Source organism: Chamaea fasciata, unplaced genomic scaffold (assembly GCF_029207755.1).
Source record: "Chamaea fasciata isolate MVZ Bird 193981 ecotype frontalis unplaced genomic scaffold, bChaFas1.0.hap1 SCAF_7, whole genome shotgun sequence".
In the NCBI taxonomy this organism is placed as follows: domain Eukaryota; kingdom Metazoa; phylum Chordata; class Aves; order Passeriformes; family Sylviidae; genus Chamaea; species Chamaea fasciata.
The window spans coordinates 46,462,142-46,488,798 of NW_027094092.1; the positions used below are offsets into that span (position 1 = coordinate 46,462,142).

The 26,657-nt window shown below is 36.4% G+C and overlaps 1 protein-coding gene across 3 annotated transcripts in view; it reads right to left on the minus strand.

Moving 5' to 3' along the window:
- The window catches only part of RPS6KA5 (ribosomal protein S6 kinase A5), a 72,420-nt gene that overhangs the window by 25,652 nt on the left and 20,111 nt on the right, over positions 1-26,657 (minus strand). Inside the window, exons 3-7 of one of the 3 annotated variants that reach the window (XM_066188655.1) lie at positions 24,740-24,958; positions 21,095-21,210; positions 20,164-20,271; positions 7,690-7,773; positions 3,698-3,801 (exon numbers count right to left, since the gene is read on the minus strand). In XM_066188655.1, the coding sequence (XP_066044752.1) occupies positions 3,698-3,801; positions 7,690-7,773; positions 20,164-20,271; positions 21,095-21,210; positions 24,740-24,958 (631 nt within the window). Of the gene's footprint in view, positions 1-3,697; positions 3,802-7,689; positions 7,774-8,457; positions 8,586-20,163; positions 20,272-21,094; positions 21,211-24,739; positions 24,959-26,657 lie in introns of those variants that run through there. The other 2 variants (XM_066188657.1, XM_066188656.1) reach the window with 2 other exon arrangements.

Consider the following 26,657-nt stretch of genomic DNA (forward strand, 5'->3'; position numbering starts at 1 on the left):
CTATAATACCTAAAACCATCTGTTTTACTGAATGTGAATGGATCTACATACAGACTCACTGATGTACTCTGACACGCATCTAAACATAAAAATGCTGTATATTATAGATAGGCAGCTAAAAGCTCTAGGACAAAATACCTAGAAGAAATCAAGCAAATTAGAAGTTGGATTTAATGACTGTTCCATCCTTTTAAAGATCTAGCAACCACTAGAGTGAGTCACTGATTAAAGAAGGAAATCAATAAAGAAGGGCATCTCAATATACAGCTGTTATGCATCCTCCCAACAGCTGTATGAAGAAAAGGTTTCTTGCAGGATCATAGATGAAGTATCTCCATGGTATCTAATAAACTGTCAAATTTTAGCTGTCCTCCAGGAAGTTTAAATAAAGCCTAACCAACCTGTCAAATACAGACCACAGGCTGCTACTGGTGTTAGTATGCTAATATGGCATCATATGCTTCTATAGATTATTTTACAGATGTATGTATGTATGCATGTATTTAAAAAAAGTTTATATCTATTCATAAACCTAAAGGTGAAAAGATGTTCTAAACTGCTGCACAGCTGCAAACTAGTACTCCAAAACCTTCCTGCACAGTTTACAACCTATACATGACAGGACCCTCAAAAGCCAGCTCCCTAAAATGGATTTCTCCATCTTTCAATTCAGCACTACAAACTACTTATAGTCAAAGCGAAAATACTGCGTGTGTAGTCAATCCCAGCCCTTGCCTATGCTTTTTCAGGATGGCTCTTATCCCTGGCTCTGCAGCAATGTAAGTTCAGAATTCTCAAAAATGAAAGGAAGATTTGGGAACAAGAGAAAAGAAAGGGGAGAGGGCGCACCAGAAAATGAGAGATATTGGAATAGCCATGTGATTTTTTTTTTAATTTAATCAAGCTTAATAACCCATAACACAAAACACGTGAACAAGAAGTCTTCAAAGAGATAAAAGGCAAAGTTTGCACTTACTTAACTTGTATTTTCCATGAAAGAAGTCCACAGTTGTTGCCAAAAAGATTATGATAAAAGAACAACACAATTTCTCATCAGAAAGAGAAAGAAAAAATAGAAACTATACACTGTTTCCAACACAAGAACTGAACTCTCCCTCGGAGAGATATTATAAACAAAGCTTCATGCTCAAATTTAACACCAGACAGCCATTGTGCCACACGAGGGAGTAAAATTATCTAAAAATAACTAACATTACTTCCTACCTAGGTAAAATAAAAGGACCTGGATCCATTTAGAAGATGACTTTTTTTTCCCTAAACTGAGAAAAATAAAACCATGCTTTCAACAGCTTGTGAGCAAATAAAAACCAGAATTTTTTAAGTCTGCTGCAATTGGCAAGTTTAAGCATATTTAGGTTAACTGAAGTAATTTCTGGTTACAATAACCGTGCTATCAAGAAAGAAGTTTGTACCAACTCATACCTCTGTGCCAGCAATTTCATTATCAGTGGCAACTGTCACTATTTGGCTTCTGTTTGCCTGCCCTATGCTACTCTCCAAATTTGGACAAAGCTCCAAATACACTCCTGTTGCTTCCAAAGGCACACAGCAGTCACCATTCCCCAGAAGGTTCCACACGACTCCGTGCAGCATCCAGGGCAGCAGCAGTGTTCTCCCATGTTCTTACAAGGAATGTAACATTTATGACATAAACTGCAGATACATAACACTGAAATCAGCCAACAAAGAAACTGCTATCAGCAGAAAGGATTTAGAAACCACTGGGTCTAAAGAGTATAAGAGTAACACTAGACAGATGAAATCTAGTCTGAAATTCAGTCATATGCTGGGAATAAGAAGATTTCAGCTATATAGCTGGGAAGAAGAACTATAAACCAGAGGGTCATCAGCTGAAAGTAAAAGAATGACAGAACAGGAACAGGAATTAGATCTATCAGACCAGCACTGGCATCTACAAGAGGAACCCAAGAAAAAGGAAGAAGGATACTTTTGTTCAGATGGTAAATTATTCCTTCCTTTAACCAAGATGTTCTTGAAACATAAACAAGATTAAATTGTCCATATGTAAGAAAGAACAACAGAAGCTGAGTTAAGAAACATTTTTTTCAGGAAACAGGAAGACTGGGAAACATCTTCAATATAGGAAACTGTAAGATTTTAACTTCTAAATTTATCAAAATAAAAACTGAAATACTATAGGACTGCTGTCTATAAATGTGTAGCATAAACACCCACCAGAACAAAAACAGACTGAACAGCAACACAGTAAACTTGCCACAACTAAAGAAAGCAATTTGTTAGCTGTCAGAGGACAGATGCTAACAACCTTGCAAAATATCAGAAATATTACTATCTTAAAAAGCACACAAGGGCCTATCAAAAGAAAGTCAAGTCCTGTAGAATACATAACTGAAAAGTTTCCCAGTTTTGGGGAAACTATATCTGTAAAATTCAGTTCAAGGTTCTCTCTAAAAAAAATTGTTACACCTTCAGAGTCTCATCTAGTAAATCTTGGTAATCAAAATTACCAAATTCAGCCATGGCGTAAGCAACCAGTCAAGCCAACTTCTAACCTTAAATAGTACAGAAAGAGATAACTGAAGTTTTAACTGCAATATAATGACCAAGCAGGTAAAGTCCTGAATTTTCTTTCATTAGTGGACTGCTCTCTCCCCTTTATTTTTTCTACTGACTGTCCAAGCTTCCTGCTGTGGCAGAGAAGTAAAAAACAATAAACAGGACTCAATCTCCCAAGAAATTGCCTGAATTTATAACATAAATAAAATAAATTATCTAAATAATTGAAGTATGTTCTATCATCCATTACAACCTTAAATATCAAGTGATTTCAGGTGAGGGTCAGAACCAGGACAAAATCTTCCAACAGAAGCAAGACTTCTTAGTTTGGGGACTGGACTTAAAAGCTTGTTTAGACAGCAGCTGGTAATTTGAGCAATTCAAGATCTCAACTTCCTGCTCCAAAAGAAATCCAGTAAAAGGAATTTTTTATTTTGGGGGAGATTTCAGTAATGTGTTTTGGGGAAGCTTATTGCTTTGTCTTTTAAAAATGCTCCAGTGTTTTTACACAGGTACTGAAAACAAACCTAAAGTGTGGAGATTACAGAATGCAACAAAAAGTTTATATGTAAAAGATAAGAATGGTATAGTTTATTTCATTTCTGTATCATATTCATTTCTTCTCAGATATGCAAGTGGGGCCAGAAAAGATCTTTGTTTCATGCTATTCACTAATAAAATAAACATTACTTTTAACAAAAAGGTGGGAGTAGGGTACATTCTCACACTTTAAATCTGCAGTCTGCCAGAACCTTGCAAGAGCCAATAAAAAGGATCTCTAGCTAAAGATATCCCAAATGTATTAAGATTTGGAATGTGACAATACTGTTTACATTTACTCTGATATTTCATTCAATATTTCCTTTTCAACAGTAAACATGGAACAGGGCTAAGTATCTACAAGGCTGTGGCTCCACTGTAGTTTAAACAAAACAGGTCTTTTGTAAAGTTAGTTCTATTAGCTAATAAAACCTATCTACTTTCTGATGGTGCTCTATTGAACTGAACTGGAGCACATAAGTGTTACCATGGCAGCACTTTCTTCCTAGATTTTAAATTAACAAACTCTCACAAAACATATTATGGCATACGGATCATCTGTTAGCAAGCAGATATACTTCACTGCTTTGAATCTTACCTAGAAATCTCTGCTTGGGAATTCTTCTCTCCGTCGACTGTAAATGGTGATGCTCCAGTTAGCAATTCATACATAAGAACACCAACACTCCACCAATCAACAGCCTATAGAACAACAGTAATTATGCATGTTATGATACACTGAAGTAAAATTGTTAACAAAAGAAGGAACAGAACAATCCACTTAGAAAGCAACTAGCAAAGGAAGTCAAAACAGGATAAAATGAAGCATAATCAACTGTGGTACTGACTGAAGGTATTTTCTGTGATAAATTAATTTTATATTGAAATCTCTCCACTTGGCTTCTTCAACTAATTTCTCAGGCTGAACTCTTTCCACTGACTACTAAAGTTGCTTTTGTTTTCCCAAGAGAATTAATTTTGATTTTTACCATTGTGATGTGGTATGAATTCTAATACATACTCAAAATAACATAGGAACCTAAGACTTGCTAAGTAGTGGAACTTGAACTTCTATGAGCTTGAGAACAAAATTAAGGAATGTTCAAAAAGCACAATTTAAGATCACAGTCCACAGTTAACCCAGGCACCTGAAAATGCTATAAAAGTCATAGAATGGTTTGGATTGGAAGGGACCTTAAATACCGTTTTGTTCCAAACTCCTGCCATGGACAAGGACACTTTCTACTATATCAGGTTGCTCAGAGCCCCAGTCAACCTGGCCTTGAACATTTCTAAGTACAGATCATTCCCAGCTTCTCTGGGCAACCCGTTCCAGTACCTCATCAGCCTCACAGTAAAGAATTTCATCCTAACACCTAATCTAATTCTCTCTGCTTTTAGTTTAAAGCCATTCCCCCTTGTCCTGTCACTACATGCCCTTGTGAAAAGTCTGTCTCCAACCTGTAGGTTCCCTTCAAGTACTGGAAAGTCACAATGAGGCCTTCTCCAGGCTGAACTCAATTCTCCCAGCCTCTGCCCACAGGAGAGGTGTTCCATCTTTCTGATCATTACAGATACACTCATCTGGACTCATTCCAACAAGTCCATGTCCTTCCTGTGCTGAGGACCCCAGAGCTGGATGCAGCACTCCAGGTGGGGGTCTCAACAGAGCAGAGTTGAGGGGTAGAATCCGCTCCTTTGCCGTGCCGCCCACACTGCTTTGGATACAGACCAGGACACATTTGGCGCTCTGGGCTGTGAGTGCACATGGCTGGGTCATGTCCAGCCTCTCATCCATCAGCACCCCCAAGCCCTTCTCAGCAGGGCTGCTCTGATCTGTCCACCCCCCCAGCCTGTTTTGATACCGTGAGTTGCCCTCACCCAGGTGCAGCACCTTGCACTTTGTCTTGTTAAAACTCATGAGATTTGCATGCCCACTTCTTGAGCTTACCCAGGGTCCCTCTGGCTGGCATCCCATCCTTGAGTTTTTGATTGCTGATGTTAATAATAATAACACCAATACCACCACCAACAACAACTTTTTAATGTTTAAATATTTGGACCACTATTTGTCTATTTAAGTTCCCGAAACTTTTCACTTAGGTAGTATCTGCTTCTGTCAGATATTCCGAACCTGAAAGATTTTCAAGGAATCTGTTTAAAAGCACAGCTCCTTCCTGTTATTAGATCTATGGCACCTTCCTGTTATTAGATCTATGGCATTTGCAAATTTGCACACAGTTTCAGCCACTTCACGTTTCACATGTCTGCTGCTTTACTCAGGCAAAGCTTTCAGAAGAACCACATCTCCAACATCCTACTGCTGCAATGCATCATGGGTGAAACAGTGGGTTTGTTTATTAAAGAACTTTAGTAAGGATCTAGAATGAGCCTTGTTACTCCCACTTTGACAGTTTACTGCATTTTGGTTCCTGGTACTTTCCCTGTTACCCATTTTGCATGGCCAGCTCCACATGGTACAGGCAGTGTTCACTTATGGTCACCCAGAGCCACCACTGCACCTCAGGGGCCTTAGAGAGATGGACCGTGGTGACACACCGGATATTTGACTTCCCATATACTAATCATATTATTCATATCTCTCATACCTCACAAAATATTTTGTATCTTTCAAAAGGAATGATGCTACTATGAATAATAAAGGAAGCTGTTTAGTCCTTTCAACAAAATTAATTACAGGTGTTAGAACTTCTCAGGTTTACAGCCATGAAATCTGCAAATCAATGAAACTTCTGCTCTACTTATTTTGGCAATATTAATACAATACAGGAAGACAACTAGTGAAATCATGAAAATTTGGCCAGATATTTTATTTGGTTTTGCTTCAAAATACACAATCTGATGTCTCATATATTCAGCCAAGAGTGCCTAGAAGAACTACCTGAAGAAGTCTCTGCAGTGTTACTAATTACCTCTGCAAATATATAAATCTCAGAAAATCCCAAAGAATTTCCTCTTGGCATGTATTTTTTCAAAAAGAAAAGGAGAAGGATCTGCAGAATCAGAAATCAAACTTTAAAAAATAAATACTGAAATATGAGAGCAAGTCCTTAAGACAAACACTGAAATCATCTAGAAGAGATTACAGAAGATAAATATTGATTAATGAGAGCATAGCATACTAAAGCAATCTCGTTTTCTCCTTTTGTAAGGTCTTTGAGCAGCTAGATATGCGGGAGGTATAAAATACACTAAAAATCTTCTAAAATGACCATATATGACATTGTCAATAGTAAGGTAGTGAGTGTGTGGTATAAACAACTAACATCACATACATAACTGCAAAATCATCCCTATTGATCAGCTATCAGTTGCTGTCAAACTGTGAAGTTATTCCTTATAGAATACTGTATGACTCAGCACAACATCTGGTGACAGTATCAGACAGAACCAAAGATAACAGAGATTTCTCTTTAATTCAGTAACAAGACTGAATTTGTAAGCTTTGAGAAGCCAGAATCATAATTCAAGGTGACTGAGAAACTGGAGTGATGCTCTGGAGGTGGCATGACTAAACTAAGAGAGTGCAGGAAAGAGCTTCAATTTGTAAGTTTTTTAAATTCTATTTTTAATAGCAGTTGGGCAAGCAGTACAGTAGAAAAAGATGAAGCAGTTATAGCGGAATTCAAGGTAGGTGTGAGACAACGACTAAGAGAAAAGACAAAGCACACTCTATTGCATGTGCAGTAAAAGAATCAGGGGGGTCATTCTGCTCTACTTCTGCCAGATCCCAGGTGTGCCCACTACAGTGCTCCCTAACTGAAGGTAAACTCAGACCAGAAGAGAAACAGAGTGCATAGAGAAGGAAAAGAAAGAACTTTCTCAGGCAAAAGTCAGACCTTCCAGTTCTTAGACAGGATGCTATGAAAGGAACCACAGTCAACTACATTCCATGATCCACAACAGAAAGACAACTCAATTCAGTCTACAGCAAAAAAACAGAGATTAAATATTCTCCAAAACTTCCCAGTATAGCGAGCAATAAGAATAAGTTACCTAGGAATACTGTGGAACTATTTTGGAGAGTAGGGTTTTTTGTTTGTTTCAAAAATCATCTGTTAATTATTGTTGTCTTGATCTTTTCAATCAATTACAGGCACTTTATTGAGTAATAAAACTTGAGTAGCAAGCCAAACAATTTTACAATATGAAAACACTTATAACATTAATAACCTACCCCATACCTCAATAAAGGTAACAGACTTCTCTGATATCCAGTTTAAAATGTGTATCAGAATTAGCTACAAACCATTTTCCACTCTGACCTAGTTTCTTATGCAAAGGCAAGTAAGTGTCAACTAAGTTTATTGTCCCACAGCATATTTAGAACAAATTTTGAACAGAGCACAAATAAGCCTTAGTAACTTTATAAATATGCCTTTTACTTCAGATTAGAAGAGGAAAACACATCAACATAAAATTGAAGACACAGGGAAATCTATCTTAGGACAACCTTAAATAACACATACTTAAATAAGATAACATGTCATATTTTACAAAAATCCCTCAGGCTGAGAAATATGCTGACTGAAGAATTAGTTTATTTTCAGTAATAAACTTAGAACATACCTTATCATGTCCTGTGTCTCCCCCTCTTACAATATCTGGAGCCATATATTCTATTGTTCCACAGAAGGAATATGCTCTCTCATTCTAGAAAACAAAATAAAATTTACATCAAACACTTATATTATACAAATAATATGGGATAGATATGGCTAACAGTTCCGAGATGCTGGCAGCAATTCTTCTCCAAATAGTTCAGAACTGCTAGCTAAATAATATTCCATCATATGTAGAGATGTATCACATAATGCTACAGAATATTTAGTCTTCTATGAAAAAATAAAATGTCATAAGTTTGTGTTGCAGTCTAAGATAAGCACACAAAAATTAATCTACTAATATTTAGAAAAAATCTCCCTTAAGTCTAAACAATCTATACATTTCAGAACTTCACAAGATTCCCCAACAGAGATAACACAGATATACATTCTGAAGGCTGCAATACCAATACTCTAGATAACAAATGAAACTTCTCATTAAAAAGGGAATTACTAGTAAGATGTACAGTTTGACTAAATTGGATACAAGATCCTTTGAGTTCCCCATATTTAGGAAATCTTTATGACCTCTAGAAAAGTTGTTTTCTTTTGCAACAAACACATACATAAAAAACAACATTCTCTCAAGAAGAGACTTGGAGAGACAAGACAGAGAAGGGGAAAGGCAGACAGTGTTGTAAACTTAATTTTATTCTATGCACTGAAATATTCTCTTGTTCAAAACTAAGCTGCTTTCACAGGCATGTATAATTGTTCCCTGGTAGCGATTTACCTTTGAGGTCAACATGAGGTCATGCTGTACCTTGCTAATGACGAAAGCACATGTGTTTGGGCCATGCAACATTGTTCCTCCCTTATCCTTCATGCTTCTAGCATTTTGGGGAGAGATCCTGATAGGTCCTTTAAAGAAGAGTGTTCAAAAAAGCAAATATTTCAAAAGTCAGGTTTTACATTTGTAGATTCAGGTTTGGAGTTCAAAACAGGCGCTATATAAGAGACTACACTAATGAGAAGAAGCTTCTAAAAGTAAAAATAGTGCTCTGTGCTACCCTAAGGCATAAAAATTAAACAGTCCAGCAGCATATTATTAAACTGTGTTTCTTAAAATACATATACTGTGACTGGTTTTTTCGGGTAAAATTCTGAGTTCAGAATAGTTAAAAAGCCTCATTTTGTTTAAATATTAACTTGAAATACTAACTCCAGAGTAAAACCATTTAATAATGAACTTTTCATGATTCTACTTTCTTTTGACACTACTATTGTTTCTCATTGATAATCTTTTCCAGTACCTGTTATCTTTAAGAAATATAGTGTGATAGAAAGCACAAATAAAGAAAAATGTCAAATTCCTAGCCCTCCATCAGAGAAGCTAAATTTATTCAATCTCTCTGTTCTTTTTTCCTTCAGCTGGGAGGGAGGGAGGAAGGAGGGTGAAAAGGAAAAGGAAGGGGAATGAAAAACGCAGAAAGAAACTGCTCCTCACTTGCTACTCCTCCAAAAAGTAAAGATAATGCAGCCAACGTGAGATATCAAGACAACTGCCTGAAAGCAAAGCACTCTGACCCCAAGTATAGATTGACACAGATTTGCCTTCATAAGATAGTGTAGAATGTCCTGACTTCAAAACAGCTGAAGTAATAAAATCCAGATACTTCTTTGTTAGAAATCTTTGCTTATGTCATGGTTTATTAAGTTACAAGCTTCATCAATCACATGTAGCTGTTTCTCAAAAAACACAGGTTTGGGAGTACAAAGTTTTATTAGGAACACTTAGGTAAATTTGTCACTGTTAAATATGCCTGTTACAGGAAGTCACCAATAGTTTCTGCTGTTATGCACTACATGTGAGTTTAAAATAATTTTCAAAGACTTATCTCCAATAACAGTTTTATTTTCTGTCATTTTCTGGTCTCCTGGGTACGTCACAGACATGGATATAGTGGAGAGAGTCCAGCAAAGAGCCATAAATATAATCAAGGGAATCTATGAGAAAAGGCTGATAAAGCTGGGAGTGTTTCACCTGAAGAGACGAACCTGAAAGTTCAGGGAGATCTCATCGATGTACAAAATGCCTGAAGGAAGCATGTAAAAAAGAGGGAGCAAGGCTCTTTTCAGTGGTGCTCAGTGACTGGACCAGAAGAGGAAACACTTTTTTTCAGTAAAAAAGGTGACTGAGCGCTGGCACAGGCTGGTCATGAAGGTTGTGGAATATCCCTCCTTGGAGATATTCAAAAGGCTGCTTGTGGACAACCAGATCTAGGCGATTGTATTTGTGCAAAGAGTTGGGCAAGATGACTTCTAGCAATCCCTTCCACTCTGTGATTGCCACAAAATGTCACTGTAAGCTGTATTTCAACATTTATTTTGAAACCACAGCCGAGTCTTATTTTGTACCACCTCCAAACTTACGTTTCATTCAACTGTATAACATAAATCCAAATTCCAAAAGCCACATTATTAACACTATCAATGTTATGAGATGTAAGACAAGAAAGGATGTTCTTAAAAAACAACTGAACTTGGACTACCTACAGGTGAATGCTCACTGAACACACACATCTTGCAATACTTGAGCTTGAGAACTTTTTTTGTCTAACACAGAATGCTCCTTCTCTCACTCAGCATGCCTGTCTTAAACATTGTGGCTCTCTCCTCTGAGTTGCAGAACAGCAAGCAATTAGACACTAACGGATGGAAATAGAAGTGTGGTTAACCCATAACTACTAACTCAGTACAATACACTGACTTTGTCTTTAAACAGGTGTCATTATGTTTGTTCCAAATCAGCAAATCAGTTCTTTAATGTATACAAATAATCTGGAGATGGTTTTAATCTTCTAGCACACAACAGATGGTTATGATTTCTGTTTCTTTACCAAGTTCAGCATCATTCCTGAATGTTTATGCAAGAACATATCTTTTAGTAAAGGTCAATGAAGTGGCTACTTCAAACCAGTTAGCTGCTTAAGAGATCAACAACTCAGAAGTCACTGATAGAGAATTTTGTTAAGAGTTCTTGAATACTGAAAGATAGATACATTCACATGGACAGCCAGGCAGTTCATTTTGTTAAACCATATTGCTATTAAATTAGAAAACCAAGTTATATTTCCTTATTACTACTTCTTTGAGATGAGCTACACACTGACACACTGGCAGTCCCAATATATATTACCAGACTGTTTCTAATAAATACTGTAGTGCTACACACAGGGTAGATTTATAAATTTCCCCACACCAGCTACAGCAATATTAAAAAAGATAGTGAACTTCATTCTTTCCAAGTTCCCTGCTATCATTGGGACTGTTCTAAGCATCCTAGTGAAATGTAACTCCTTTAACTTGCCAGGGCAGTTTCAGTACATCTCCATATAATTTATTTTAATATCACATTTTCCTTTTCCTTCATCAGAAAAAGAAAGGGCACTGAGAAGCTTTAGTGCAGAGCACTAGAACCCTATGACATCCAAGAGATGTGTAATGCAGATTAGCATTTGTCCTGGAAATACAGCCACTACACCAAAAAAACCCTACCTCAGAGCAATGTCTTCTTTGCTAAGACTATGTACCCCAACCTGGGCAGCTTGACCACAGTTACACCAAATGCAGAGATCAAAATACCTAGCTCCAAAAATCAATCAAAGTGCTGACAGAAGGATGGCAATCTTGCACCACCATGTTCTTGATGATCTCGTGGTATCGTCCCTTGGCTCTGCTTTATAACCAAGGAGTGGCAGGCAGGCCTTTGAAACTACCTGACAATGTAGAAAGCATGTGTGTAAAGTTTTCCCCTTAATGACAGAGGTCTTATGCCTTCAGAACTGTCTAATGACCTCCTTCAACAAATAAAAAAAACACAATAACAGCAACAAAAAAAGCAAAAGGATCAAACTCCATTTTGCTGCAGAGACTAATCGCACTTACCACGTCTACAGGAAAGGCCTGACTAATGGAGGAACAGCCACGACCGTCACAAAAGGATGTGTCCTTTAGAGCATGCATCCTAGCCTACAATAATACAAATTCAGTTTCATGGTTTTTACAACATATGCAAGGGTAGCTCAGACAGTTATTAAGTCTTGCAACTGCTCAACAGCTCATAACAGTATATGGGAAAAGAACTGCAATTCTAAAGTGAATCACAGAAATTAGATGAGACTTCAAGACAGCCAAGGTATCACTCATGCTCAGTACGCTCTTGAAAGGCCCAGCTCTACTGGGCCAAACTGTCTTTTTCCAGTCAGCTCTTTGGGAAAAGGGCTACTCCATTATGTCTAATTTAGGAAGATACTGTCCTGGAAGGATGATGTTAGTTTCCAGTGCCACAAAACTCACACAACTCAGAAGCATTGAAAATGCCTGATTCAATGTCCTAATGCATCTAAAAAGGGCATGCAATCTGGGCAAAAAAGTAGTGACAGCAGATTCTGGATGGGTGTTTCTCAGCACCTTGAGTGCTTTGAATTGCAAGGTGAAGGCCTTACAATCCTACTCAGAGCAGAGAACCTGATCCCAAGGAACTGTTACATAGAACTGTATCACCTTAAATAGGTAGATCATCATTAGTTCATAGCCTCAAAAAAAAAACCAAATTAATTTACCTATGGAAATAGTGATCCACATAAATGAAAAGTGTAGTTAGAGTATCTGTCTTAGAATACTGAGGCATATTCTGAGTACACTTTTCTGTAGTTCACAAGACTATGGGGAGCATTTTCTTGCCATACAAATACTAGCTTGAGAAAATGCTTCAGAGCTTGACAAATTGTGATTTCAATTCCAAGGTGTAAATACAGGTGCAGAAAGCACTCAAATGTCTTAAGACTGTTATTTTGCCATTTGAATATGTATTATTTAACATTTAAATGTACAGCCTTTGAAGTACTTCTTTAACTTGATGAACTTCATCCAAACAATATGTCCCACCACTGCTCCAACAGACACTTGAGTGATAAACTCTTATGGCTTATTTAATTCACAAGTCTTTGTGCAAACATTATTTAGACAGAGAACCCATTCTTTTCAGCATTCAAAATTAGGACCCACTTCTCCAACTGCTTGAAAGGTCATCTTTGAAATACAACGGACTGCTTTCTGTTCTCCAACTACTTACTGTAAAAATACTTTGTTCTTAACTGAGCTAAACTACTACCTGGAGCATCAAATATGACACATTTTGAAACTGTAAACTATGATATTCCTTCAAACCATGTAACTTGACACCTTAAATTTTGTAACTCATAAAAAGTAAATAAATAAAACCAAAGCTACTCTTCCCTAAAAGTTCTTTAACAGCATAAGTATTCTCTAATGGGAATACCTTGCTAATAGAAGAGAAGATAGGATAGGGTCAAAAGGCATGGTTAAAACCTAGAGCAAGTAAGTTCTACTATTTTTACAAGGAAAAAAGTAATTAGTCAAGAAATAAGCAAATTCTGACAGCAAATGTTAGAAAGAATATATAATGCAACTGTGTACAGAAGTAAGACTTAAATTGGGCGTATAGGCCCACCTGAAGTGTTTCACAGGTTATCAAATTAAATCATTTTTTGTCCTTTCAACAGCAACATAAAATCCATTTCTTATGTCTCCGGAAATGCACGAAGTAGTAGATCATTTCTAGGCCGGAACAGATGCCACTGTTTGTACTGGACCAGAGAACTCTCACTATTGCTCTTTATTTGATTAATCCAGGGAAATACACTGGAGTAAAACTACCTTCCTTAACTGCTTATACCTCTCAACAAATGCTGCAAGTCCCAAGTTGTCTTTCCTCCTTTGTTAAAGGTACTTCAAAGTTCCAGGCCACATTGATTAGACCCTCTCTGGGCTCTGTCAATAGTGTTTCAAACAGCACCCATTAGAAATGAAAAGACGTAACAAAATTTCTAGAATATAGAAATCAGTATAGTCATTGCTCCTATTTTATACAGGTGAGAGTGTATGTAATCACACTCCTGAAAGTCGTAACTTGCAGCTTTGCTGCAAGCAAAAACTTTTCCAGGCTACCAGCGTCAGGGCCCTGAGCTTATCAACAGGCTCCACAATCTCTTTCACCAGTCTCAGGGTTTAGGGCATTTCTGCTTAAGACCAATTCTGACAAAATGCAGCTGAATAACCTGCGTGGAACCTTGTTAGGGGCCTCCTCCACTTTCAGCTGGGAGCAGAAGTTGGGGCTCCCATTCTTGAACCTTGCATCAGCTGTGCTGTAGGTATGTCTGTACTTGGCTGAGTGTATCGCTGATACTGATCCACCAGATTCAAATCCTGATTTGTCCTCAAGCCTCTCTCCTCACAACAAACTTTTCTTATAAACACTGGATTGTTGCCCAAGCCTGTTTTTCTGGCACTAGACTCCCTCTGTTCTTCTTGCACAACTGGTCAGCACATGGATCCATACTTGCTGTGGTCACCCTCAGCTCACACTAATGCAGGGAGCAGTCTCCCCATCCTGCTGCTTCCTGACAAACTAGTCAAGAACCACAGTTCGTCCAAGAACAGCTTACAGGACTGAAGATCTTAAACGGTTGAAGAGCTCAGCAGGATCACACAGCCCATCTCACATATTAGCTACCAGCAAACTGGCTGCAAGCAACTGATCAAGTACTAAGAGTTCCCTTGGTAAGCTTAATAAGAAAGCCAGGACCACAGAATAAATCAAAGGAATGCTATCATAACTGAAAATTTACTTGTAATACGTAAGGCCACATAGCAGAGGTTCTTCTAACAAGCTGCGTTGCTGAATGGATTTTGTATTTCAGAAAAATCACAAGTAAAGACTGAAAAGCCTGAATTCTTGGCAGAAACAGGACCTGTACCTTCAGTGAGCCTTAAAGGTCATCTTATCATAGATATTTACCTCAAAAAAGAAATGCACCAAGGAAAAACCCATTTCCATAGAAATCATACCTGTAACATCCTTCATTGTCATTTTAATTGCCCAGAATAACAATAATTACAGTCTTAATTTAGGAAGACATATGAAAATTGGCAGAAAGAACTCTCACAGTTGAAAAATGTGATGTAGGCTTAAAATGGGAGGGGGGTGCCGGAATCTTGCTTCAACAAGGTCCTTACCATACTGACTGGTTTCTTTTTATTCCTTTTTTTTTTTTTTAAGTTTCAATTATTTTGGGAAACTTATTGGTGATAATATCCAGACTTAACACTGAGTAATTAAGTGGTCCATATCAAACAGTATAACTTCAACCAAAAAATCCCCCAGCTGAAGACTGTTGCTTCTGTAGCTGTAAACTTCTATTCATAACCAAAACTATGACCTTTGCAGGAGACAAATGAGGAAGAAAAAAGACAGGCAAAAAAAAGTTCAGTGGTACACTAGTAAGACTGCTCTGCTGCATAACAAAATCATAATAAAGACTGTAATACAAAACCAAAAGTTCAGACTAGAGCAAGAATGGTTGCAATAGGGCAGATTAAAGGTTCACTAGTTTGAAATGTCATTGTATGAAGAATTTTTTTAAAATATAGGGTCATGTGAAATTAATTGAACATCCTATCCTGGCGGCTGTTCCAACTTGAAGAAGCCAGTTAAGTCAACATACCATATTGGTTACTATGCCTCTTGCCACAGCTAGGCTAATGATTTCTGCTTCCAAAACACACATGGAATGATGCTACTGAATTTTTCAAGCAAGAATGAGATTTGCCTGCCAGCAAACGCCATCAGAACAGGCAATTAAAGGGGACAGCAAGAGCAGCTAAAACTTGAATTGTGTTAACCAAGAAACCTGCAACCTCTACCTCTGTGATCCCAGAACAAAAGCCAATAGAAGGCCACACCCTCATCTAATGTCAAGTGGAGATTCAAGAACTCGTTTCACAGACTTTTATGACAGCTATGTTTACTTTCACGGTGCAATGCAATTACAATTCTACAAGGAATTATTTAAACCAGTTCTTGATAATGGATTTTAAAGCAAGTAACTAAAAGTATAGAAAACAAAAGTCTCAATTCTGCAGACAAAAAAATCCAGAAACAATGTATTACTGTGTGGGAGGAATGCAAGTATGTACCACTGCCAACTTCGATGAAGATTTTGTACTAGGTTCTTCTCAAAATTCCAATTTTTGGAAACATATGTGGCAAGTCATCTGAAGTATGGATAATTTTACTCATTTTTGCAAGAGAATGCACTGTCTAACTGCAATGATAACACATTATCACTTTAATTGGACAATTATAAAGGGTCTTTTAAGGTTAAATGCAGGGGTAATCTATTAGGTCACTCAAGGTAGGTGCCAGTTCCTAAAGCACTAAATGAGTCACATCTCTCTATTCTGGACTACCTTTAAACTGCACTAAGAATGTGTACAAATCTCTTCCTGGTTCATCTAACGAAACCCATAGTGAACTATCCTCCATTTAATCACTTTTCCTCCAATGAAATGTGCTTTAAAATCTTTTAAAAATACACACTACTTTTCTTTCCAGAAGAGAATGTTCACTATCATCAAATAAGTGAAAACAAACAATTCAACAGTGAAAAGGATTTTGAGTTACAACTAAATTTGCAACTCTCATCAAGAGATTTTCAGATGAAGAAACAACAATGTATATGAACTATTCATTCTGCATATTGGACAGAAGTACACAGACATCCACCCAAGTCTTAGGTTTCAATTCAACCATCCCTCATACTGAATATCCATTTTTACATTATTTATTACTAAGGCACTTGTATGCTCACAGACAAACTGTTTGAAGACTGACAACATTCAGTATTTACTATCTAATTTTTTTTAACTTCATTAAGCAAACACAAAAGCTTCAGAAAAAAACTTAAGCTAGTGCAGAAAACATGTACTAATGCAGAAGAATTGAGCATTTCACTACACTCTGGAAGAAAGTGTACTTTACTGGATTTAATTAAGAAGAAAAACATTAATTATTATGCATGGTCAAATAGATCTCTTTTACGGTAATTCAAGGCATATGTTCATATTATTTTGCTTAAGACATAAAGATCTCCATGTCTACTAAAATACGATTTTTAACGTAGTTACAGAACTAAAGGCAATGGTAGGGGAAAGAAGGATTTTTAAAACTAAGTAGCACTTGAGCAATACACATCAAAATTAAGACCGGACCTGATGACTAGGTTAAACTGATATTGACCAAATCAAAAGAATTCCAGCACAGAAGTAGAGCTATTAATGAGGTAAGATAAAATATGCTCACCCTACAAGTCCACAAGATAAAGCTAACACACAAGAAATATGACGGAAAAAAACCCCAAACCAACAACTTAGGAGTCCTGGGGTTTTTAAAGATAAATATATCACAAGACTTAAAAAAACCCAACCAAACAAAACACACTGAAGTGATTTCACTTGTGCAATGAACAGTGCTGTAGAAATTTCAAGTTCCACCATTCGCCACGTCCCCAATAATAACTTATATTAATATCATGTACAAATATAATTTGAAACCCAGTTAGAGAAACACTAGACTGAAATACATGAAAACATAAGGATAAAATTGTCTTTTTTATCCCAATTTTGTTTATAATTCAGTTGAGATTTAAAAATCATGAACACTAGCCTGAAATTCATCATGGGGTTAAGAATATAAATGCCATAAAAAGCAATATTAAATCTCTTTCCATCTCTTAATTTCCTATGCAGTCCCATTCTATGGTTAGGCGAGTAAAACTGTAGGTCTTCATGAGTTTTTAAATAAAGTTTGCATCAAAAGTAATTTCATACTTAAATACCTTCTGATACTGACCTACCCTATGTGAAAATTCCTTTTTATTGAACGACTTTAGCCAGGTTATTTCTTGTATTTGCATGTAAATAAAAGCATATTGCTTCATTTTAAAGAAAAAAAGGGCAACACCACTGCTGATTCAGTTGTAAAAGATAAATTTCAGGTTTTAGCAAAGTAGTACCATAGAATACTTTAAAGCTCTTAAAGCTGCACTGCTTTAACTTGGATGTTTAATTCTTGCATGGTACTTTCATATAGTAACTGTAAAACAGAAAGAATACTTGACAATACACTCTTCACACATGCTTCAGTAGTTGCATGGCAGAAATCAATAGCTTTCTGTTTTCCTGCAAACCACAGGCATTTGCTTCCTTTCACTCAAACAGTGCTTAAGGAAAAGCAGCTTCCCACCTCTCCACTGTAGAACAGTCAATCTGCTGTAATTATTGTAGTCCTGTTTGATTCATTAGGTACCCAGGTACATGGAAATCTTTAACAGTCATCAGATTATAGCAGAAAATGAAAACATTGAATCATTATGTTTTCTGGCAAGCATTACTAACTACAAAACTATCCAAAATTCAAAAATACATAGTGAAATATTTCTCTCTAACAAGAGCTCTAAATATAGTACATATCTCTACTATGATAACTTTTATACATTTTTAATAGCCTAAATATAACATGTTTCAGAATATCAGTCCAAATAGGGAGTTACTAGAATAAATTCCACTTTCTTGAGTATGCATTTCAAACAGCAAAATTCTTGCAAGAAGTAGGTGGACCAGGAAAGACATGTGAAGAAAGGGACAGAAAAGAAAATACACAGCTCCGATTAAATTGCAAATACTACACCTTTACCTGACTGACACAGTTGTGTAATTTTATTTAAAAGTGCTACCTTAGTGAACACGAAAACAGCTATACAGGCAAATTCCACCTGTTGTAAGGACATTGGTTCAGAAGTGTAATTTAAATATTTATTGAAATGAATTTTAAGTGCTCTAGTAGTAGCTTGGTTATCTACAGAAAATACAACATGAAGTGACAATTTCTGTGTGTAAATGGGTCATTTTAATCATGTTTAAGCTCAGTAGCTAAATTACAATAGCACACATGAAAACTTTTAGTCAAATGCAGACAATTTCTTAGATTTTGAAAGCAAACAACACAATTGCAATTACTTTTTTTGTTAAGAGAAACATGAGAAATGTTGAAATTTTTTACAGGGAAAACAAATATAAAATGTGAAAGAGAATAAAAGAAAAAATATAGTTAAATGAACACATTTCTAAGATATATACTGAAAACAGAATGGATTAGAGTCAGAAGAACCAACATTAAATGACCAAGGAGCAAGATGGCTTTATTTAATGACTGGAGAAAGAGGAACCCAATTCAAAGTGTGGATAAAGCAAACAAGTATCTCTGATGCCTATCTAAGTCCTCCCCCTTCCTTGCACTGCTTGCAAATGATGTGTCAAAAGTGAGCACAGATGAGATGCACTTCTTTAAAAAAAAAAAAAATGGTTTCAGACTTTAAGCTTCTGATTCGTTATAGCGTCCTTAACACAGTGAAGATCTAGGCTTCATTCAACTTTGGCTCAGAGGCTGGGGTACTGTTCCTTTTATCACCCCTCAGTGCAGGAATACCAGCACTTGACTTTGTCTCTTGTGCCTACCACAGTTCTTCTCACAGCTCTAACAGGTCCCACTCTCCCTAGCCACACCTTTTACTATCATTTTTTGCTGATGAAAACTGCATCTCTCTGTTCTTACTCTCCGGCACTGGTGTGGCAATCTACTGCTAATCCCTTCTCAAACCAGTTGAGCCTCCTCCTGGTTTCATGCTGTAATTTAGAAGGAATATACTGAGATTATCTCTACTACTTCCCTGCTTCAGAAAATAAAATTTAATATATTTTTAAATGGTCCCTCCTAAATCCTACCAGACTCCATTTGAAATGCAAATATTCTAGAGGAAACTACCAGCTATCTATTTTTAGAAAATCCTTCTGCTGCTTCTAACAAAGACTTTTAGATCTGCAGTCCCAGATTTCAATACCTGTGATAGCTAATGTGAAAGCCCAAAAGCATCCATTTTAAAATTTTCTCAGAAGTAAAATCCTGCACAGTTTTGACTCTCTGAAATCTAAAAAGCCTATTTGGAGATAGAACTTTATCTTACAAATAATTAACAGCTAACATCAATAGTCAAACATCACTGTGTTAGGTACTATGCACTTACTTAGTAAGAGATAAGCTTTTATCCTAAAAGCTTGCAATTAAGCTTATTAGAAGTGACACAAAGACATGAGAAAAAGACAAGATAATAATACATTAATTATTATTAGCATAAAGAAGAGTCATAGCATACCATTTGCCTAGTCATTGCAAAGAATTAGCATAGTCAAGCTTTTTTTTAAAAAAGCATCTGAAAATGAAAATGTAAGTGACTTTTCAGACTTAAGCAGGTTTTTCCCTTTTCATGTCAAGGGCAACAGAAGAAAGTATGAAAGGTTTTTGGGGAAAACTAGAACAAAGATGTATGACAACACTGCAGGCCTAAAACCAATAAACTGAAAGCTCAAAACCTAGTAACACAGACAACTAGATTTTGTTCTATGATGTAGAAGTCTGGAATGCAGGTTTTCCACCCTTCTCAAATGTGCTTAGGATTTCAATGAGACTTTTTCATCTTGCTCAATTCTGTCCGCACTTACTGGAGAGCCAAATACTCACCTCATCAGTAAGAAACTCCTTACTTAGACCAAAGTCTGTCAGCACCACATGGCCATCAGAATCGAGGAGAATATTCTCAAGTTTTATATCCCGATATATAATCCCCAGCTGCAAACAGGATTTAAGAAAAAGTATTTCCAAATAGTGTAACCACATCAAGAAGATGTTGTTGAATACTTTTAAATACAAAGCCACCAAAATTCACATTATTAAGGTAATCTGACACATGAAAGTTGCACCTCAAAAAAGACAATTTTTAAAAGCTTTTGAAGAAATAATTTTAAAATTACATAAAAATCCTCAGAAGTTACACTGTGCATTAATGTCTTAAAATTTAAAGGCCATACTGTATATCCCTTGAATCTGTAAGTGACCAAATACTTGCTGTTGAGTGTTAAACTCAGTTCTGCTTTCATTAAGAATGAAAATGGATACTTCTGTTATGTCTATGCATGTATGTATGGTCTAGACATAGACCATACATACATGCATGCTTTGTAATGGTCTACAAATCTACTTACTACTTTTGAGAACTGTAACACTTTTCATGTCTACAGTTGTGCTAGAGCTCTACTGCTCCGTTGTTTAAAATCAAGGATAACTAAAAATACAACCCAAACCTTGTTCATGTTCACTATAAATTAGTTTTAGTGACATACACCATTTCACAAGGATTACTAAAAATGAACAAATCATTTGTCAATAACACTACTCTTCACCCTGCAGACAAAAACGTGGCCTCCATCTGGCATGAGGAGGGACACTTCATTAGGGATTATTTCTAATTATGCAACCAATGTCCCATTGCTAGATAAAGTTACTTTCAATTTAAAACCATCTAAAATAACAGTTCTCCTTACCAACTTTATATGATACAAAAAGAATACAGTTATAAGTCCTCAAATTCAGCACCAGAATAAAGTTATTTTACCTTGTGGAGATGTTCAAGCGCCAAAACGATTTCTCCAATGTAAATTTGCACCTCATTTTCTGAGAATCTCTCTCTGTGTGAAAGATGAGTAAACAATTCTCCTCCATTTATATAGTCTAAAAAATAGAACATAGAACCTCATAATTTCACTTTCCTAAAATTTTACTTTCTTATTGAAATGTTATTAGGTACTTTGTAAGTTATTTAGTAACACATTCTACTATCAGATGCTTTTCCTTAATTGTAATTCACTAGTATTTCATCATGCTCTACAATATTTAATTTCCTTCTTAGAGGACTGAAGAAGAACAAGACCTGCTTTTGAATAAGCAGCTAAACCATAAAATAACCCTCAACTATTCCTAAATTATAAAGATAGGGGAGTTTCACAAAATCAGTCTTTTAGTTACTTAGGAATATGAAAAGAAAGAAGTACAAATTATATCTACAAACATGACCCTTGTAGACGCTTATGAAATACTCTGAGGAGCAACACAAGACAGACTGACACAAAGAACAGCAATTCAGTTTACAGGTATTAGGGGAAATAATCGACTATGGAAAAGTACAAAATTTCCCTTCACAAGGGAAACCTTAACGGCAGAACATACTGCAGGAGATTATTCCCACATACACTCCCTCATGGAAACCACAATTTCATTCTTTGCAGGCTATGACACAAGGATTTTCCCACAGTAAGGGTGAGGGAAAAAAAAAATATTACAACAGAGCTGCACTGTAACACAAACATTTTAGATGTAGAGCTGTTTATGATAGCAAGTGTACATTACAGTCATTGATTTGCAACCTCACAGCCCCCATTATTATATCTGAGGTCCACATACACAGAGCAGGGAACATGCCCCATAAAATCTTACTCAGTATTTTCTTTAATATTGTTTCTATGGATTTGTTGGTATAAAATACAAATCCATGAAAGGGCTCTGATCCTATTTTAAGCTAAGAGTTTGAAGGAGTAAGCATATATACAAATTACACACATTCTGATCTCTCCATATTTCAGTTCTCCAGTTCCCTCTTTGAAAAGGAATATTAGTAGAATCAAATAACATGAAGATTATTTATCTAGACCAGTAAGTAAATGAAAAAGACTGAATGAAGCATAAATAACCCACATTTTACAATTACTTCCTTCTTCTAAAAAAAATTCAGCACGTAAAAAGAGGTAACAGAAACAAGTTTTTAAAATATTTCTAGCCAGAACTACTAACTTAGTACAAGCTAAGCATTGAATTGCCATTGAATTGTTCTAAGGACTGTGACAGATCCAAACCAAAGCTGCCACAGGAGTGGCAAAACATGCCTAATTCTATCCAGGTTGTAACAATAACCACAACCCAATGAAATTGGCCTTCAAATTTTTGGTGTGAGATCAAACACATCACTGACACAAAGGAAAAAAGACCCTGGTTACATCAGTACTAACTCCATCTGACATTTCAGATTACTTAGCTATTTTTAAAATTATTAGACAGTTAACCTTGCATGACAAGTTCTGTATAGAATTGACGGTACTCACGTGGATACAGCACTTTGTTTGTTCCATGTACTTTAAAGCCAACATAAACACTGGAATCAACTCCCAACTTTGTTTTCTGGAAATCTGGCAGAAATGCAGCTGCATGTCTGTACTTGATTCAGTCTAAATTCATACAGCTTTGTAATCTGACAGCATGAAAAACTATACTAAATATTGCACTGAGGCTCCTATTCTAAAACCTCTGAAAACTAAAATGGCAGGTAGCTCACACACCAAATTCAGCCAACAAAACAAGACAGATACTGGTTTACCCCAACATCCAGAAGCCTCTGAAACACTTAAATTCCAAAACTAAATTGAAGTGATTTACACAGACTTCCATAATAAAAAAAACCCTGAAAATACATGAAAAACTTGTAACAAACAATTTGGGTTTTTTCCCCCATAGGGAGGGTGTGATGCCCAGTTGATTTATAAAGTAGCTTTACATCATGTTAAGGAAGAGAAATTTTCACTGTTACAGAAAGCCATTAAAAGGCATTTTTAAACTAATTATTCTTATTTTCTGCTGAAAATGAAGGGGAAAAGGACCTTTCAGGCCCCAACTGATATGCTGAGAATGAACGTAGAACTTACAAAAAAGAAAAAAGCAAAACAAAAGGCTGTAATTATATCTTCAGTATGAACTTCTTGCTTCAAACATCATCTCAATATGGTGTTATGATGGACACATGCCTCATCTACACTATCTGCCACACAGCATTCTTCAGGACTACTGGGCTTGCTCCTTTTTGACTCTTATGAGAATGTAACATCAAGCTTTTAATTTTCTTTCACACAAGAGGCTTTTATGGCCTTCTAAATTATGCTTATCACCTAAACTTCCCTCTCAATATGTATTTCTTTTTAGGCAACTACATCTATCTCAGGTTTGAGGGGATTTTTTTTTGTTTGGGTTTCCCCTCTTTTTTTTTTTCTTTAACATTTCTAATGGGATCTAAGGTGCATTTTAGCAAAAAATACCTGGACTTAAAGAATGGTTCTATAATGTTGACATTTTATCTGCTTTAGTATTTCAATGTTTTCCAAATCATTAGTCAATAACTTTAGAACTAATATAAATTTCAAAACCTTAATTATTAGCAGTTATTATCAAGGAATCACAAAGCTATCAATATATTTCTAACTATTTTTTGTGACAATCATTAATTTATTTCTTTAATGTCCTAGTCAGAGGAATTTGCAAGAAACTATTACAATTTTCAACTCTCATTTTCAAAAGGAGTGCAGTGAATACTCCATCACAGTTCTACACATTTATTATTTCACTGTAGTACATGAAACTAAGGGACGTGCATAGAACATCTCTCTAAGAATTGACAGCTAGAGGTGTAGATTCATTCAATATTAATAAAATATTGCTAATTTGATGTAAATCAGACTGTTAACAAATATTAAAAGAATGAAGTTATGGATAAAAAGGAATGCAAAACTTGCACTTCAATTGAAGGACAATTTACTTCCTCAAACATTTCACTAGAGAACCATATTATGAAATCAAGCTTTAAATTAATCATTCGTTTTACAATTCTTTTAAAATACTCTAAGTAAGAAGGTTTTAAAAATTGCTGGAAATTTTCTTACAAATACACCTCATACACCAAACACAAAATTTGCTGCTAATGTGAAAGGTAGAAATATTTCTAAAATTGAAGTAGTATCAAACCTTATGATCAAGCTCTACTTTCAGCACAGAAAGGTGTGATTTTGGATTGTCTCTTAACACCCAAAAATTGAAACATGCAAGTATCTCAATACTCAATGATCAAATTATCTCATAACAAAATGTTTAACAAAGCAAATTCTTCAGGTCATTGATGAATATTCATACACATTTTTTGCTGCATATAAGTCACAGATAACTACTACCCCCTCCAAGTCAGAGTAGCATACTAAAGCTCAAACAGGAAAACCACAAACACAGACACTGTTGAAGATGAACAGTATTTCACTTCCTATGCTTTCTCACGCAATCTCCAAACACACAGTACTTTAGACCACATTAAAAACCCTTACAAAACATTGAGATAAAAGGAATCTTTTTTCTTCTTCAAATTAGAACTTGAATCCTGAAGAGTACTCACCTAAAATGAGATGAAGCTTTGTATCTGTCTGGAAGGCATAATGTAATGTGACCAAAAATGGTGATTGCCTAATGTGCTCCAAAACTTGTCGTTCTGTCCTGGTGTGCTCAGTTGTTTTGGCTTTTTGAACTATTGTTGCTTTCTTCAGTACTTTCATGGCATACAGTTTTCCAGCATCGTGGCCGCTTACTTTCCGCACTAGGAATACTTTTCCGTAGGCTTAAAAATTGGGGAGAAAAAAAAAACCAAACAAAAACAAAAAAGGAAAGAAAAAAAGAGACAAAACCCACAAGTTACCTACTTGTACTACAGATCTGGCTAACGCCATTATTACTTTCAATTACTCATTGTTACGGTAGACAGTAATCACTCAGGCTAAAAATCTACTAAACCACTTTTCCTCTTTCAGACTGACCTTTTCTGAGCAATATTTCAAACAAATGAGCTTCAAAACTGAACACTGTAAGAGTGGGAAAAGCAATTGAATCGCTTCAGTATTTAAAAACAATTCTAAAAGCTGATGATTTCGTCCTTTGTAATAGTCTAAAACATCCATACCTAGAATTAAGCAAGAGTTATGAGTAAGAGATGCTATTTTTTGTTCTCAAAATAGTCTGCTCATATTTGCACAACTCATACACTTTCATTACTGGTTTTATAGCACTGAAGTTACAAAAACCCATAGAAAAGCTAATGAATTCTTCCCATCGGTATTTCATACACAGGAGCTTTCTAAGGCTCTCATACTGGACATAAATGGACTCCTGGGAATTCTACACAAATAAATTTGATATCTTTACCAGGCAAACCTGTAGAATTAGTATGCAGTTGCTGGGACATGATCTCACTGCAATTACCGAGGTACAGTGGGATAGCTTGCATAACTGGAATACTGTCATGGATGGTTGCATACTTTTTAGGAAAGAGGCCAGAAAGGCAAGGTGGTGGAGTTCTCTTCATGTAAGACAGCAACCAAAACGTATCAAGCTTTGCCTAGGGGTAGATGAAGAAGGAGCCAAGAGCTTATGGGTAAGAATTAAGGGATAGGCTAAAATGGGTGTTACTGTTACGGGTATTTACAACTGGCCACCTGATTAGCAAAAGGAAGTAGATGAGGCCTTCCACAGACAGCAGGAAGTAGTTGTCACCATCACAGGCCCACAATTCTCATAACCACCCCGAGAGCTGCGGGAAAGACATCACAGCTTGGCACATAGGAGCCCAGGAGGTTCCTGAAGAGCACTGCTAACTTTGATACAGGTCGTGGGGAAGCCCACAAGGAGAGATGTGTTTCTGGACCTTGTATTAAGAAACAAAAAAGGACGGCTTGGAGATGTGATGGCTGGAGGAGCCTTGACTACTGTGTTTATGAGATAGTGGAGTTGAGGATTTTGCATGGAAGAAGGATGGCAATCAGTAGGATTATAGCCCTGGACTTCAGGAAAAAAAAAACTCTGGCATCTTCAAGGGCCTGCTTGGAGCAATCTCATAGGTAAGGTCTCTAGAAGGAAGGGCAGGTCCAAAAGAGATGGTTAATATTCAACTAGTACTTCCTCTATGCTTAAGATCAGGACAATCCTGTGAATGACATTAAGCAAAGAGGGGCTGGAAAACTGAATGGATGAGCAAGGCACTTCTGGCAGAACTCAGAAAGAAAAAGGACATTTACAGAATATGGGAAAAGGGTCAGGCCACCTGGGAAGAATATAGGAATATTGTCAGAGTATGGTAGGTATGTGTCAAGGAAAGCAAAGGTTTACTTGGAATTAAATCTGGCAAGGGATATCAAGGGGCTTCTTCAAGGGTATCAGTAGGAAAAGGAAGACTTAGGAAAATGTGGGCCCATAGTCCAATGAAGTTGGTGCTCTGGTGACAAAAGGTATAGAGAAAGCACAGTTACTGAACACCTTTGCTTCTT